Source organism: Schistosoma mansoni, chromosome W, assembly GCF_000237925.1.
Source record: "Schistosoma mansoni strain Puerto Rico chromosome W, complete genome".
Lineage (NCBI taxonomy): Eukaryota > Metazoa > Platyhelminthes > Trematoda > Strigeidida > Schistosomatidae > Schistosoma > Schistosoma mansoni.
This window is the reverse complement of record NC_031502.1, coordinates 17,810,569-17,829,208: the sequence shown is the minus strand read 5'-3', so window position 1 is coordinate 17,829,208 and position 18,640 is coordinate 17,810,569. Positions and strand designations below refer to the sequence as shown.

General features: G+C 33.1%; 1 protein-coding gene across 1 annotated transcript; it reads left to right on the top strand.

The window, feature by feature from the left end:
- Positions 1 to 474: 474 nt before the first annotated feature.
- Smp_043390 (hypothetical protein) lies at positions 475 to 18,418 on the top strand (the record flags this gene model as incomplete). The annotated part of the gene is made up of 8 exons (XM_018788829.1): positions 475 to 522; positions 2,769 to 3,107; positions 6,323 to 6,614; positions 7,241 to 7,530; positions 12,803 to 13,031; positions 13,883 to 14,214; positions 15,437 to 15,928; positions 17,893 to 18,418. 8 exons carry the CDS (start codon positions 475 to 477, stop codon positions 18,223 to 18,225), a joined length of 2,355 nt encoding a protein of 784 aa, XP_018654333.1. The 3' UTR covers positions 18,226 to 18,418.
- Between the last annotated feature and the right edge of the window lie 222 nt (positions 18,419 to 18,640).

Below are 18,640 nucleotides of genomic sequence, written 5' to 3'. Positions count from 1 at the left end.
AATTGATTCATGATCTCAACTATCAAAATTACTATAATATCCACAAAACCCCTTCAGATAATTAACAATTGTTTACAACAAGATATTTTCATGATTTAATTCACTATGAATCGACAAAACCCTAGTAATGAGCACACGTAATTGAAATCAAACATTCCTGTTTCATGTAACTCTTCAGTTGGCCTAAACTGTCTAATAATTAACCATCGAAGTTATAAATTTTGTTTAGTTTTAACCTAATTGTAACTCTATGAACTGTTTCAATACAGAATACATCTAGTCATAAGTGAAACAATAACAAATTAAAAGTGATACTGTTATCTAGTTGAGGGTAGGATTTTAGTTATGTTGAAAATGAAGTTAAATCCATTGTGATCGCTTTTAGAATCAACATAAAATCTCGGTATTTCAAGTTATTTGATTTATTAATTTGTAAGTTGGTTCAACAAATGCCCCTGTGAAATAATTTTAAGTATGGCCTACGATATCGTTTGTGTATGTCTTTATTTGCTCGCTGGACAAGTAACACTATAATTAATAAAAAGGAGTAAAGTTCCAAGCTTGTATTGATCACTTAAGTGTGAAATGCAGATTTGTTTTAATGGCCAATCAGGGTAAAACTACACATATAAACAGAGCAAACCAATGAAGTTAAGCTTGTGTTGAATCCTATTAAGGCCTTTCATTTCAAACAAATATATAAACTATAGAAACTTGAAAGCTAAGGAGAATTAGTGATTTCCTAATTATTAAAATGCAACAAACATCTTTTCACTTTATGTAAGTCGATTATTTGTATATAATTGGTAGTTTGTATTACTATTAATTACCTGGAATAATAAAGATATTGTATTTGTTGATTCTTCTAGCTTAAAAAAACATTTCACTGTAACTGATGAGATAGGCTTTGAACACTGTCATCATTGTTCTGATTTATTGTCCACCATCAAATGAGTTGTTTGTGCAGTATATCTGAGTGGCACTTATACATCTGGTACTGAAATAGGAAAATGGATCAAGTTATTTTCTGCTCGAAGATGAATTTGAAAACAAAAGCCTCTGTTGTGTAAGCCTATGGCAGGTCCCATAATTTTCCTTTGACAATAAAGTAATTCGAAAAATAGAGATTTATGTGGCAATAAAGGATCTGCTTCACGCATGTGCGGAACTGTGATCACTAGGGTTTACTGACAGCCCTAATTATTGCCGCTAAACGAAACTGTAGCTTTCTATACATATATTTTAAAATGAGAACTGTAAATCCAGTAAGTATCAAACTTTTCATTACCGATGACTCACAAATTCCACCTTATAATCTAAAGATGCTGTTAAATATTATTCGGTTTCAACTTATTTTCCATTCCGACTAGTCGAGGATTAGACGAAATGACATCTAGTTATTTAAAGAAGATACAATGAATCTCAATAAAACAGACTTGATGAACTAGTGTAAAGAACGACGGGAACGTAAACCGAATTGTCCTATTAAGAGAGATTACACACTACATTTATAAAATATGAAAACAATAAATTGAATACACAATATGTAGATCCTCCTTGAACTATCTCTTACAAGCTACGTCGTTCTTTCATTTCTGTTTCCAATTGAACTGCTTCTATTTTTTCATTCTCCTGTCATTAAGAATCATACTTTCACTTTTCGATACATACTACTCATATCTGTCCGTATGAGAAGTATGCTCCAAGCAAGCAAATAGTTTGAAGTCTCAATCAATATTTTGTTATCTGCTCTTGTGGCCAAACAAATCGTAAGCACGTTAACTTGTGATATATTTTGTCTGTTAGTCAGGCCATCTTCATTTACTTTTGTTGAGCAACATGAACCAGGTTTATCTCATTTTTCGCTCGCGATATGGGGACTTTGCGAAGATATTTTACTGATAGTTTTTCGCGCTGTAGTGTGTACTCAAACACGGAAAGATGTGTTTTTGACAGCAGTTTACATCGAGATATATGTGGTACGAGATAATTCGTGACTCCTGGTTAACTCTGCTTAACCCTACTAGAAATAAGTAACTTCTTGTATTTGATTTTTTTAAAAAGGCAATTGCTTTGCCTCTCTGATCAATTTATTTTATGATTATGTATTTTAAATAGCTTGTCTCATGGAAAAATGTGGAATTGTTTGGTGAAACTTGAAGTTTTACACTAACGAACTAAGACCGTAATTCACAGTTACTTTCATTCCTTAAGAAAATGGATTCACTTTTATATTTTTAAAGGTTTGTTACCGAGGTCTTGAAGGGATTCTATTGAAGCTTATTGTCTGCATTCTTTTGTTTTATGTCTGTTTCTACCTTTAAAATGACTTGCCATCTCGATTTTAGAGAAGACTTCAGTCTTTTTATCTTTTATAGTCCTACATATGTATTATGATTTGTCCTCTAAAGTAGTCGAAACGGCCCAACTGATATAAGGACTATAATTTTTCGAAGACTTTCAGGATTGTGAGTGAACAATGTAAATACTAATCAACTGAATATATATATATATATATATATATATATATATATATATACTAAGAATTCAATTCTAAAAGAGTTCTGGAAGTTTACGGAAAATATTAATCAGTATCTGGCTTGTGTAGTGCAGAAGTATCAGAGATATAAATGGGATAGATAAATGATAGTCGCTATGATAAATGCAGATGAGTAATAATGTCAAATCATGATATTGGCTAAATTTTGCTTTCAATGTGTGTATCTATTTACAGGTTTTTGTGCAGTCTTTTGATATTTATTCAACAGCGCAATAAAACTGATGCTCAAATATTTCGCAATCTATCGGTTTCTATTAAAAAACGACTGGATGATTTAATCTCATCTTTAACAATAGAGGAGATTGTTGATCAAATGGCAAATGGTGGCGCAGGTCCAACATACGGTCCTGCACCTGCTATACCTAGATTGAAGATCAAACCCTATCAATGGCGTACAAATCCAAATCAAGGTCTTTGTACTTCATTTGTAAGTCATATTAATCAAGCTGCCTCGTTTGATATACTGGATGTCTGGAAAATTGCTTTCGCAAATGGTTTAGAAATGAGAGCTAAATGGAATCAATTTAGTCAACAAAATAATTACCGTGTGGGTTTTCTAAACCTTCATATAATAACAATTATTCTTATATTTCATGCTTAATTAAATGCTTGTAATAGTAAGTACTTGTGTGAATTATATTTGATGGTGCCTAACATTGAAATCCTGGATAGGAGTTTTGTTCATGTTAAAACTGATTACCATGTTGGATTTCTCAACAAATTGAAACATGAACCTCCAACCGTTTACATGAATATAGCATAATATAATAAACTATTCATGTATAGTTTCCAATTATTATCACTAATAGTCTTAAAAACTAACTTCAACGAAAAGTGATTTAATGATCAATAACCTGAACATCAGATAACTGCTAGAAAATCATTGGTCAGAATATGTCAATTACTCTTCCTTGGAAGGCTGTGAAGTACAGTAAATTTGATATGCCATTCATTAAAACGTTAATTTGCTATGAAGTGATAGATTTTGAATTAATGTCAGGAAAAAGTTCACAGTATATAATAAATGATGAAACAAGTATGTATGTTTGATGATGAAAGAAACATTTAGATCTTCTTTTTGTACTTCTATCTGCTTTGACTACGTGCGAAATTCCACTGATTAAAACGGAAATGAGGAATACACCCTATAAAATTCTTTCATGTATAAACTTGTACTATTTCCTCATTAATAATCCAGGTCACTAAAAATATCTGAAACCTTAGGCTTAAATAATGGAGATAAACAGGCCTCGCCTCTATTAGCCGCTGATTGTGAACATACTAATTAAAAAGAGAACATTTGAAAAGAAAATAGAAGTAATCAGTGATCATCACTAAAATTTGTGATACCCAACTTCATACATATGTAAATTAAGAGTAACTGAAAACCACTGACTGAGTATAAATCACTTAGACGTATGTCTAAATTCAATGATAACAAAGAGTCAGTAGGTGGCTAGTTCGTTTGTGTTTCGGTATGAAATGCTGATCCGGATTTAACACTTTACGTGACCTATAATCTACTGTTTGTTTAGCATGACCTTCTATGACTGTTTGAAACACTTCGCTACCACCACTGATGCTTTACTAAGTTGTTTCATTCAACCGACTTTTGGGCAACTGTTCTCTTCATTACTTTATCTACAAGTGGTCAGGTAATACCCAGAAATTTGTGAAAAGATTGTTTGATTGGTTATGTAAAGACAGTCTATACTACCTTTTGGATTTTAAATGGTTTCTGGTGTGATCTGTCATATCAAATGCAACGACTTCTTTATACGGTTATCTAGTTGGCCATTTTTATTGTGGCTTGCATACGCTTACAGGGATCTGATGTTATGGTAGAACAGCAAAAATACCCATGTGAAAGAAATTCGTCATGGAGTAAGGTATATTCATTACATAATAGGAGTTTATTTGGGTGCACACTTACTCTGCTAATTATTCATCGTATATTAAATGTTCTGAAAGATATGTATTTCGAAAATACAAGACAGAAAACTCAAAACGACTCATTATTATTTCTTCGAAATTTTGATAAAACTGCTTTTCTTTTAGTGAATAGAATATACCCCTCTGTATTCTAAAGACTAATGGAAACAGGTGATTTTTATGAAAAAGCTTGTTATATCTCTTTGGTAGAAGTGATATTCTGAAGGACTTCAGGAATCATTATTTATAAATAGTCGCTTGACCTTACGTATAATCTGTCATCTACTGATGGTGTATATTTATTTGCTAGATACAAAACATGTTAAATTCTTAATTATGGGGTTGTGATTAAACATTCCCTACCTCTCTTTCAGGATAATACAGGAATAAATGTGTTTGCACCAACTGTCAATCTTCTTCGGCATCCTCTTTGGGGAAGAAATAAGGAGACTTATGGGGAAGATCCATATTTAGCGGCTGAATTAGCTAGAGCATATGTACATGGGATTAGCGGTTGGAATGTACCGAACGATGGTGCAATCAAGGTTAATCTCTAGATAACTGTATATTTCACTTAAATCTTATCAATAATGATTGTTGCTACCATAATCACATGCCTTTTTTCAATTCGCCTTGAGAGCTATGAAATAATATAGTTATTAAGTCTAATATCAAATTAAAAAGCGAACTACAAGTACCTTTAATTTGTTTGCAAATAGTGTTTCATCATTTAAAATTTGTTATTATTGGGTGATCCAAGAAAGTTGGTCGGAATTTTCAGTACTAAGTTTCCTTTCTGGTATCACTCATTGGAAAAAGTTTTTGTAGTGCTAACATTTCATAGATTGCCTATGCTCTTTTAATGTTCAATTAAATAAGTTAAATGTATGATAATATTCCTAAAGAAACCTAGATGTAAGGATATTTGTCATTTGACTTTAAGGTGTTCATGCTAAAAATATGGAAGGCTAGTTTTGGAGCATAATATACGCTTAACACTGTTCAACAGTAGATATGCGTTCTTATTGCATGGCTAAAACCATTATGCGATTAATGAAATGAAATAAGTAATATCCTTTTAATATACATTTGGAATTAATATTTTCTTTATTATTTCTCTCTTTATAAATAAGAATTTTCAGAAACATTAATAGTTTCTTTCGAACTGTGATCATCAGTCCTGTTATTTGTTATCTATCTCAATCAGATTTTAAATGATCAACTCTAGTTACCTTACTTCAACTTTTAAACAAACGATATAAATGGTTATTGTTAACTGTAACAGAACACGTTTTCCTTTCAATGATTATCTTCTCGTAAGTATACTCTGTTACGTTAATAACAGATAAGTAAATTCCTATGTTTATCTTGCTGTTTGAAACAGTTACTGCCATTGTTCGGGCTTTTATAGATAAGCAGGGCTGACCATAACAGTTACTGTCTGTATGCAGGCTCGTTGTATTTAATTTACAAATTTTCTAGTACCATAAGTTGACTGTTCGCTTGTGGTCTCCGGTAAAAATAGTAAAATGTGTTTGTACTGTTTTTAAATCTATAGACTTCTAAATGATAATTGTCTAGTTCGAGCTCTATAACTAAAATGAAATACATACAGCCTGGGTAGTACAACAGGTACCACGAGCTTAAAATCATATTATTATCTTCTGTCACACGTAAACAAGATGGTTGACCAAGTTTTAAGTATTGTGATATTTAATATACAGAGTTCAGATTTCGTATCCCCTTGTAGAGTACTAAACAAACAGTCTGGAAGACAAATGAACATAAACTTGTTTACTCTTAACTTATCCCTATGCTTATTTTCATCAGGTACACTTACTAACAATAAATCCAATCAGACAACATGTTTTATTGGTTGGTGCAAACTGTAAACACTATGCTGCACATTCCGGACCAGAAAACGATCCTGTTTCAAGGTTATCTTTTGAAGCTGATGTCCCGGAGCACGATTTGTGGATGACCTATCTTCCGGCTTTTCGTGCATGTATGGAAGCTGGAGCTGTTGGAGTTATGTGTGCATATAGCGGAGTGAATGGTACACCAGCTTGTGTAAATCACTGGCTATTAGATACCGTACTTCGAAAGCAGTGGAAATATCCAGGTTTGTGACATACAGGCTAATTTACATTCATTCTATCACCATATTATTTTTTTTCAAAATATAATGTTTACTGTTTTATCTAGATTTACCATTCATCTGTTTTCATATGTGTAGTTTAGATGCCTTGTTTTATTCATCAATGTATTTACGATATTTGAATTGCTAGACAAACGTCAATTGTAGGAAAAGCTAATGGATTCGAGTATTAGTATATTTCAAATGAAGCTACATAGATGTGTCCTCATAAAATTTATTAGCTTTGTCTAGTTTTGGTGCAGAGAGGACAGCTTACCTAAACTAGTTTTACCTTACAGACAAACTTGCCTAGAGTTAGACATTAGGTTTCTAAACTATTAAATTGTATTGTCTTCGTCACAGAAAAGATAAGTTAGATGGATAATTGGATAATCAATAATCCATATGATCTAGGAAATGGTTTTAGTCATGGCACATTTTCTTAAACAGTGACTGAATCTGAAAAAACTCACATGGCGATCCTATTAGAATCAAGGTTGTTTGTATAACCAGTCCTATTCTGTACTTTTTAACCATTGAGAAGTGATTACAGTAACGGCTTTCAGTTTAATTTTATCCAATATATGCATGTATTTTTCCTAATTTTCTAGGTTTTGTAATTAGTGATGAAGGTGCCTTGCAATTTTTGATATCGAAACATCATGTTTATTCGTCTTTACAGGAAGCGGCTTTAGCTGCAGTTAAAGCCGGTGTAAATATAGAAAATGCTTTACCTAATGCTGTTAACGTTTATTCTGAACTATTAAATCTTACAAAATCTGGCAATGTGAGTGAAGATGAATTACGAAATCTAGTTCGTCCTTTGTTTCTTGCTAGAATACTAGAAGGTGAATTAAATTCGCCAGAAATGGATCCATATGCTCATTTATTGCCCAGTACAGTACGTTTTTGTAGCATTTCGATAAATTTATAAAGATTTTGTTTTCTAAGTAATCAGAATCAGTTTTGATATTAATGAAGATAGATTATAGAAATTTTCATACATCATAGAAATTTCATTGACATAGTCAGTCAAAAACGACAAAAATATACCTTAGTTCTTGCAAGAAGGAATACAATGGTATTTATAACGAAGATACTTGAAAAGATAGACGAAATAGTATTGAAGTTTTCCAAAGAACTTGTACTGTAATATTTGAGAAGTGTGAAATTACTAAGTAACGTAAAAGATTACTGTAATTATCTTGCTGATTCCATTGATGGTATGGGTATTCTTTATAATTGTGCAATAAACTTGTTTTTCCTACTTATTCAGTAGAACGAGACTGAAAAAGATCGATGACATAAAATAAGCAAGACTTTTAGGAGAAGATTTATTTATGTACCAAACACATATACAAATAATTAAAATATACAGAATTACGAAACATTCTAAACGTCCGGTTAATAGACAGGTTTAAATGTAGTGAAATGTCAGTCGTTAACATTCATTAATCAGTAACTTAATGCAGCTAAATAATTAAAAAAAATTAATGGATTAACTGGTTTGACTAACAGATTGTAGGGCCATGATGTGATTCCCAATTAGATCGTATGAATGATTGTTGTCAAAATATACATCCTGTCTATCCTCGTATGTAGTACTTGACTTAATCCGCGTCGATGAATAACAGATTTAAATAAGTTGAGTACGAGAATGGATTTTGAATACATATATGTTGAACACTCATTGATCTGTCAGGAAATCAGAGGGATGAAGCGAATAGAAGAGAGCGAAGCGAAAATGATAAGCATTGGAGATGGCGGGTAAGGCAATTAGCTTTGACCAAGCGTTAATTAATATTCATAGTCAGATAAAAATAAATTACAGACATGTGATGAATAAGATAAAAAGTGTACACACACATACCCTCATATAAAAACAGTCAGGTTTGATAAGTGAATAATCAACAAGGTCAAAGCGTGACTCAAGATGGATAGGTAAATTGACTTGTCCAGAAGCTACGATAAAGCATATGGGCCTAACATATCAACCGACGCTACAAGATATAACTATATTGCTGACTTATATGTTTCGCTACTTCCTAATACCTTCCCTTTTCGACTGACAATGGTTGAGTACGATTTTCCATGGAGAGGGGTATTAGCTTAGTCTTCTTGACTCCCCCTCCTTTTCTCAGAAAAAAAATGATCATGTCTAACGTACGCTTAGGTCTTTAGTTTTCTGGACGTCACATTGATAAAAAAGATAATCTGAGAACAAGCTGATTCGTTTTTTCTTATAAGTAGGAAAAAGTCATCAGTCTTACTAAACTGACTATTTTCATCTTCTTAATAGATCTTTTATAAAGTCAAACTTTTCACATGAAAAGTTATCCCTAGACTGAAAGACACCACCATGGTACCAAGCATATGTTATTGCCTTTGATAAAGGTATTATGACAAGCGTTATAGTACGTGAATTCAATCACGGAAAATGTCTTGACAACTACGTTTTTCTCCTCCATTAATCCGACATCATGTCTTAAATGGATAACATGTTTAAACTTACCAGTTAAATTTTCAGGAAATAATGATAATCCTTATTCTGCATTTGTTAAATGTAGAAAAAATTCGTGATCAGATACTTGAATTAATGACGACCAAGAGCGAATAAAATAAACTCTATGTATGATGTATTTACACTTCGAATAACTAGTCAGAAACCATGGGAAATTTCGTGTGACGAAACTTGTACGCATTATTTTTAATTTCTTTGTTACTCAATCTACTAAATAGTTTGTTCTCAACTTAAATCTACCCTGGTAATATTAGCTTATTATACGGAGTGATTAGGTTTCAAATTGTTTTCACATTATTATTATTATTATTGTTATTATTACTATCCTTGTCTATTCTTAGCCCCCATTTCCAGTCTAGTTGACCTTTTATTTTTATATATAAATGTTCTTAACAAGTATATGTGTGATCAAATTGTTCGAAATGTATTGCGCTAATATATCACATAGTTCTGATAATCTTCGTCTTCTCATTACACTATCAAAATTTATCAAAGGGACTAATTGCTTTAAAAGCATATCACTTACTGCTCAAATAGGCACTGTCTTTTCTGTCATTAAACAAAGTTGAACAAAAATATCAGGAAAAAGCTGGTGTTCATGTTGGATCAAGAAGAATGATGAGAAAATTCCATAGTACATGAGTAAAAACTACAATATTTTAGATAAAATTAGGCTAGTTTCCATCAAGAATATAATATAGCTAATTCTGAAAATTCGGCTGTGCTATATCGTATTACAGGTAAGCTAACTACACGGATAGTGAAGTTTGAATGACCAAACAATGAACAAGTGACATAAAGGTTTAAATGTTAATTGCAGGCTGTAAAATCTCCAAATTTCATCAAGTTAAGTCTAATAGGTATATACAATTATAAAAAGTTATAATTGCAGTCCCAGTCACTTGTAAATACACTGATAATCCATAAGCTTCTGCTCACTCCATAGCATATGGAAATATATAATGGGTTGAAGTTTAACAAATGCCATGGTACAGAGAGGGTGAGAAGAGTCCCCACTCCTTGAAATACTTTCATATGACCCTGCATATACAGCCACTCCTAAGGAAGTCCTACTCACTGTTTTCTTGCAGTGGGGATGTTGTTTACGAAACTGAGAGGATGAAAAGCAAATGATGGACGTCCAGACCAGATGATGAATTGAATGTTGCCACCGAATACGAATTCTGAAGTAGTCTTTCTGAAATTGTATGGTTTTTAAAGTAGCCTCCTGCAACGTTCGCACATTAATGCAGATCGGAGAACAGATGGGTCTGGGTATTTCTTTGGAAGGTCTTAACATCAATGTCTGTTGTCTATGCGAGACCCATATTCAAGACTCTAGTGAAGTACTTCAAATTCACTCCATTTTTCACTTCTAAAAGCACGTTTTACGTGCATTTATCTGGAGATGCTGCGGCATTTTTGCCAGGTTTCGCTGGGGTTGTTGCCACATTAAGTGGCAGAACAAAAACGGCATTATTCGATGAGATCCAGATTAGCAGCCGATTTTTACGCTGTAAGATTAGAAAGCTTCATCAAAGTGAGGAGAAATTGTTATGAGAAACGATGTCTTTTCGTTATCTCTGACTACACCCTCACTGATTGCAGCTTGGATGCAATCAAGGATGAGCTCTACCACCAGTTAAATAGCCTCAAGACAGCACGCTCGACATTGTCATAATGCTAGCCCAACTCTTTAAGACACGTCTATCTACTCCGGATAACCGCGAGTTTGAACACAAACGACGTTGGTGGTGACTTTCTGGCTAAGGAACTGACTGCGTTGTTTACAAAGATCTGACAATTAGAGAGTATTCCGACATCATGGAATGAGTCGATAATTGTCCCTATCTTTCAAAAGGGTTCATGTCGTCTTTGCAACAACTATCGGGGGATAAGTCCACTTCCGATTGCGTCTAAACTATTGGCTCCCGTCATGCTTCGTATATTGTTCAGAACCCGTGGAAGATTGGTTCGCGAGAAGCAGGCTGGTTTTCGTTGTGGTCAAGGACATATTGATCATATCTTCACCCTCCGCCAATTGTTAGAACACCGTCATACTTACCACAGGTCAACAATCGTTGTGTTTATCGACATCAGGGTCGCCTTCGATTCGTGGGGCAGGACAGTTCTCTGGGATTGCCTGTTGAAGAAGGGTGTGGCTGAGAAGTTTATTAACATCTGGAAGGCTTTATATACAAATACCTAATGCGGAATAAGAGGATACAACTGCCTCTCTTTATTGTTTCGTCAATACAATGGGGTTCGACAGGGTTGCCCAGCCTCACCAATCCACTTCAACTTTGCCATCGATGATGTTCTGGAAACAGCTCTGATAGATGTCCCTAATGGAGGTATGTGTCTATTGTCTGGAAAAAACTTCTTGACCTTCAGTCCTATTGTGCAATGATGCCCAAGCCATCTAGTCCTCACTTAATCAGTTGGCAATTAGTGTCCGTAGGTATGGTATATGCTTTGCACTATCCAAGTGAAAATTGCTTTTACAAGACCGGTAGGACCCTGATCCGACACTCACCTTGGGTATTGAGCGGATAGAAGTAGTCGAGAAGTTCGTGTATCTGAGTAGCTGTGTAAGTGCTAGTGGTGACGTGAATAATGAGATCGATTCACGTATAGTGAAAGCTAGAGTGGCTTATGCCAATCTGGACCGTTGCGATGTTTTCATGATGTTAGTTTGGTTGTAAAAGGTCGGACCTATGATGCGTCGGTGAGGGAATTCTTGTTTCATGCTTGTGTAACATGGCCTCTCCGAGTTGAAGATGTAAGACGACTCTGTGTTTGGTCATTGTTGGCTGTGAGGGATTGTTGAAGTTCAGTGGCAACACCATGCTAATAATGCGGAGGTTCGGCAACTTGTGTTTTAGCACAGCGACGATAATCCAATTGATGTCACCATCTTGAAACATCGACTTCATTGGCTTGAACATGTCTTACGAATGCTGTCTAGAGGATTCCACGTCATGCATTATCTACTGACCCTGGGACCGGTTGGAAAAAGCGAAGAGATTGTAAGTTTATAATTTATGAAAGGAAGCTGTACAGAATTTACTTCTTCTGGCCCGTCATGACTCCCTGGCTGGGGTCCTAGAGATATTGGAACACTGGCCTAAGGTGATATCAGACGTAATTCAGAATTGAAGGTAGTTGCTGTCCTACTTTAATTTCTTTTACATACTTCATATAGGTGAAATGAACTTCTTTAAGGGAAATAATCCTTTCTGGTCGTATTTTTCTTAACTGAATTGGTTCTTCGATTGTTATTTTTTTATGCTCTCGCTTACTCATTTTTTATTATACTCACTTTGCTTTCTCTACCTCCTCACAATCTCATTTTTATTACGTAGCTCACATTTATTTCGGTGACTGTTTATACCAATATTTATGTTTGAACAAATAAATAGTCAAGCAAATGATCTGTTATATGATATCTTAATCACCAAACTGTAGGATGCTTTTAGTTCTGTTATTATGATTTGGAATGAATACCGATTTTAGTAATCTATCATTATTGTTGTCATTATTATTATTAATAGAGGTAGTTTTAAAAATATATCAGGTATTATCGTCGGTTTTACCGAAGCTCTGTTTGATGCTGTGAAAAGTGTAAACGTGACGCTTACGATTTTCCTAGGTTGTTAAGAGCGAAAGGCATAAATATTTATCGTTGGTTACTGCAGCCAAGTCAATGGTACTTTTGAAAAACTATGAAGAATTCCTTCCAATTGAAACGAAACCTGATGCAAATGAACGGCCGTTAAAACATGTTGCCTTACTTGGACCATTCTCAACAAATATTAGTGAATTGGTTGGGAGTTATACTAAACACATTGATCCGAATGATACAGTTCCCTTGGATAAAGGTAAGCTAACAGATACCTACATGACAATCGCGTCTTATATATTACGCCGCAGAATACTTCATAAAGTGGAAACTGTCAAGCGAGTAGTATGAGTTTTACCATCAGTTTACTTGCAAAAAAGTCTATTAGGGTCACTTTGGCGGAGGAACGGTACAGTATCTGACAGAAGTGACAAAAACATAAAGTTAGGAAGAGTTCTCTACGTCGCAGATGGCCTCGGATTAAATTGACAGATTACTTATATATTTTTTATTCAAAAGGATACCTTACGAGACTGTAGAGCACAATGCTTAATTTCCATAGATTATTTATGAGGTTCTAAGACTCACTTTCAACTAGATGAAGCACTATTTAGGTTACTGTCAAAATTATGTTCAAGCCCATCAAACACCAGTCTTTATAGTATTTCAATGCGACTAAGTTATAAGCAATTGCTTTCTCTTCACTTGATTACAAGTATTTGGTATTGAAACGAAAATTTAAATCATTGAACTGTATATATTGTCACGAAGTACATCAAAGTTGTATCTCATCTGGTCTGATGATGCCTGTAAACTAGAATAAAGTATTTCACATATATACTTATACTGGCACATGTTGAATATTACTAGAAATAATCATTTTTATAATATTTGATTGCTGTTATGAAAACTTTGATGATAAAAGCCGAGATTGTAGTAAATTATTTATAAACGACCTGTTTATTCTGGCATTCCTATATTTACAAAGTAATTGTTGATTACTGTATTAGCATTCAAATTATTTTTGCTGTTGTTTTGTTTCACATATTCGGTTTGTGATAAATATGTATGCTACGATAAAACTGACTTTTTCCACTTTACATTTTGTAGCTCTTGAAAAAATAAGTGGAAATGTTACTGCCTCAGATATTTGCATTGATGGTGGGAAGTGTACAATGTTTGACGATTTAGCTATTCAAGAAATACTTTCCCAACCAGATATTGACCTTGTTATCATAACCATTGGTACGGGACGAAATGTTGAAGATGAATCACATGATAGGCATAATCTGAGTCTGCCTGGACATCAGAATGAATTTTTATTAAGTACATTAGATATGGCAGCCGGTCGTGGGATAATTAGGCGCAAGCCTGTTCCAGTAGTTTTATTAGTCTTTTCTTCTGGACCAATTGATATTGAACCAGCAGTGAAAGATGAAAATGTATGTTACTTTGCACCTATCAACCAATCAGTATTTTTGAAGATTTAATATTTGAAATGGAGTAATAATCATGACACATTAAAAAAAGAGATTGGGTTGACCATTTCGTCATATGAATGTTACTGAATACTTTCGAATCAAACAATTAAACTTAGTATACTAAATAGAGGTTATTTTCAACAAACAATTGGCTTGATGTTATTTCAGTAATAATAATGTGGTATTGTAAACTTTGAAGTTCACCAGTTGTTAACTGCTTACATTTATATGGTGGTAGCTTAACATTTGATACTGACTCAATTTAAAATCATTCTGGTCAACTTCCAACTTTATAAATAATTTGTTGTATTTACCGCAAGACATGATTATGTCTAATGGTGAACATTGCTAGAAAAAAGACAATAAAAAATAAGACACTTACTTTTTGCTTCACTGTTTTCAGTAGTTTTTCAGATGGTATCAATTTTTAACAAGAAATCGTTATTATGTAGATAACTTTTACACTCCTTTTTCAACTCCACTGAAGCCTAAATAGTTTCTGTATACACTGAATACTGATAAATTAAGTCTGATAGACTGAAACATCGTGAATCCAGTTATTAAGTGAAGTTAAATACTAATACATCGATATCATTACTTCTAACTTTGTATTAATATAACTCATTTATAAACTCTTCCTTTGACAAGAACAAATCACGATTGACAGAATCATACATTCGAATTGCACTGGAATATCTTTGATTTCAGTGTTTTCTTTTTTTGGGGGGAACTGATGCGTCAAGTTATCATGTACTGTTTGATGAGTAACGGAAAGATGTTTATTCTCAAATAGTTTTAACCAGAAGCCTATTATATCTATAGTTCGTTCTAGATTCATGAAGTAGTTGATAGAAAAATTATTTCAATCACTAAATGATATGACTACTAGATGTAAACAAGTAACCAATGTAATTACATTGTTTTTATCTTGATAATTTAAATGATCCTGAGTCTGATATTATTAAGTTTAAAATATAGATTCATCAGGCTGCTTCATATGCTATTAGATAGCCTTTATTATGCAATATTAGAATTTATTTTTGTGGTTATATCACAACATAGTAAATGTTGAACATAGAAACTTGATACATGTCAAGTTTTTACACAAATGGACGATGAAATTATTTCAACTTAAATTAGTTTTAATTTTACGACAAATTGAACATCTTTTCACTTTCTCAAGGTTAAATCCATATTTTGGTGTGGTTATATGAATGATATACTCGGTGAAGTAATAGTTCGTGTACTGATTGGAAATCCTGGTAAACAATTTGGACCGTACGCACCGTTACTACGATTAGATCCTGAATTATCCGAAATCGGTATGTGGGGTACGGATATAGATGAAGGTTACTGGTGGATACCAGCGGCTAGATTACCATTTACATGGTACTCATCAATTGACGAGTTAGCCCACATAACTGTATATAAAATGACAAATCAGACCTATCGTTACTTGCCAAAATCCTGTACCAAGCAACAAAAGGGGTGTAAAATACCAATTCTGTATCCATTTGGTTATGGATTATCATATAACATGCTATCTCCTTCACTTAGTGGTATTAAATATTTAAAACTGGAGTTACCACTGTCTCCAGTTAAACCAAACCAACCAATAACTGTTTATGCAACGGTAGCTAACGTAGGAGCTATTGCATGTGAGGAAGTAGTACAAGTAAGTCGCAACCTAACAGTTTGAAGTGGATTTGAATCAAAACATTAATCCAAGTTCATGTTTCTTAGTTTGAAAACGATTGTCTGGTTTCATAATTTTGTTTTGCTACTTCTTTTGTATAGAAGGTATGAAATACAGACTGCTGATGATCTACAGAAACGGAACAAAATGTACTTTTTGAAGTCTAGGGTTCCCACTGTTTTTCAACAGGCATTCAGTTCTGATAATCATATAGCTGAGACTCACAAATGTGTTCGTATTTAGTCAGATATTTTTCACAATGCTAAAACATTCCTCTCCAAAATAGGAGATATGTTAAATGGATTTTAGTGGTTCACGAAAATAAACTGAGATTTTGTCTTCATATCTTTAGTGCAAACACCATTACATAGCTGTTTTACTTAGCAGTTTCGCTAAATAAACCTAAATAATCTAAAAGCATAAGATTTTTTATTTAATTATCCCTATACTCCTCTGTTTGAAATCAGTATCTAACGTTCTACAGTGAATTGTGGAGATAACATGTTCAATTTTAACATTTATCGCTAAACGTAGTCTTGAATAACTAATTAACTGAAAAAAAACTAATTAAACACAGTATTAATTAATTAATTAACTACACCTGCTACCCTTCATAGTGTATAAGCCGCCTACCAGGATTCTCCAATCTAGTAGGACGATAAAATCTATCTGACTAAAACTTTCAATGCTTGAACAAGAATAAAAATCCGCGAGTTCAGTGGACGTCATCGGTTAACCGTTTATAGTTCTCACCATATATATTGATTCAATTTATTCTTGTTACCTGTTTGCTTCATTGCCTTTAAAACCAGTAAAAAGAATGCTATCAGTACAAATAATATTATCGTAATTAAAAGAAGTGGTTTATTTACTTGCAAGCAATATTGAATGGTTGGGTTAGTTACTACAAATACCATTGAAAAATTGAAATGAGATCAACGATGTTGGAAAGGGAACCATAGCTGTCCCGACAGTAGATATTTTCAAAATCAGTAAAGCTGCCATCCGAGCATTAAATTAAAATCACGTCTCACAATAATATCTTCCCAACAAACTCAGTTTAAGAGTTGTCAAAAATAGTTCGGAAAGTACATAATCATTTGAAAATCTGATATTCTTCTGGTAGATTTGTTCACTGAATAGTTAAAGGCCGCATTCAAATGAATACATCTCATATCTCGTTTCCTATGTTTACAAACTGATTTCTTTATTCACAATAATGTTGATCAGAATATTATAACAAGTCTTTTTTGTTCAGTTGAAAAGTAGTTTCGTTAGTAGTCAACAAGAACATTTTAATCAAAAAAGATCCAAAGAAAAAATATTCATGCAATTGATTAAATGTTTTAACTATGGACACAAAATGTTAAGTACCAACTTCATTCACATAATACTTAAAATGTTTCATTTATTAAAAAAAACTGTCTATTTTGACTACTCCAACTAATCTTCAACATTTGGATATTTTAATCATTTGTAAGATTCCCAAACCCGAACGGAAAGATTACTAACCGAAGTAATGAATTACATGTGGTTATGTTTTCTCAATTACAGTTACAAATTAGAGACAAATTGATAAGTGATGACAATATGGTTTATTAACCAACTATCCAGCATATCAGTCATCTTATGACAATTATTTTAATCAACATAAATTTGATTAACTTCACTCTATCATTACAACTTCCAAGTTTGTCAGACGGATTACTTGTTTTAAGTTGTTTGCCTTTCCACATCAATGAAATACTCATATGATTAAAGAGTGAAGATATGGCAATCTGTAAATCAACAATAGAATTTGTTTGAATTGTCGGTTTTGAAACCATGCTCATTATAAATCTAAACAGCTCTTTTTTCATATTCTTTATTTTTGGAGTAAGATTAAAGGTAAATTATTTCAAAATGTTATAAATTTATATGTTGTTCTTTGTGTGATCTTCCAGCTGTATATCCAATGGGTAAAATGTGGGCAAACTGATATTACTAATGAAGATCAGTGGGAATGCACTGTACCTAATATTCAGTTGGCTGGCTTTAAACGTATTAGACTAGATGTCGGCGAAAAAAAGGATCTTCATTTTCAAATATCTCCGGACCAGTTAAGTGTATGGTCTAATCAAAATAAATCCATGGTTCCTGGTCAAGGCACTCTCCGTATAACAGTCGGAGGACAACAACCTGATCAACCAGTAACAGTTGGATCAAACTATTTGATTGGTATAGTTAAAATAGATCATACAAAGCAGTCACATGGCTGGAAAATGCCTGGAACTTAAAACAAGGAATGAGTTTGTAATCAATTAATATTGTTCTATATTTGAAGTCAAACAATAATACTTGATATTAAAATATATAATTTGGTGTGTTTGATTTGAACGTAGCAAAGTGTTCTGCTCTTCAAGTAGACGACTGATTACAAGAATTCCTATTCTAACTCCCTATAAAAATAAAATTTTACGAAACATTTTTATTTAATATTTTTAAAAAAGCTGATAAAAGAAAGATGTAAGCTAACATAGTTGTGCTTGTCGATTAACTTATCATCACTATTGAACAAATAATGGGTGTTACTGCTTCAGTGTTTTGACTACATAGTTTGTTTGGTTGAAATGATGGGACTTGATTATATTCCAATTCATTTGGCATCTATCATTCAGAAAACCTAATTATTAGAGATACTATCACAAATAA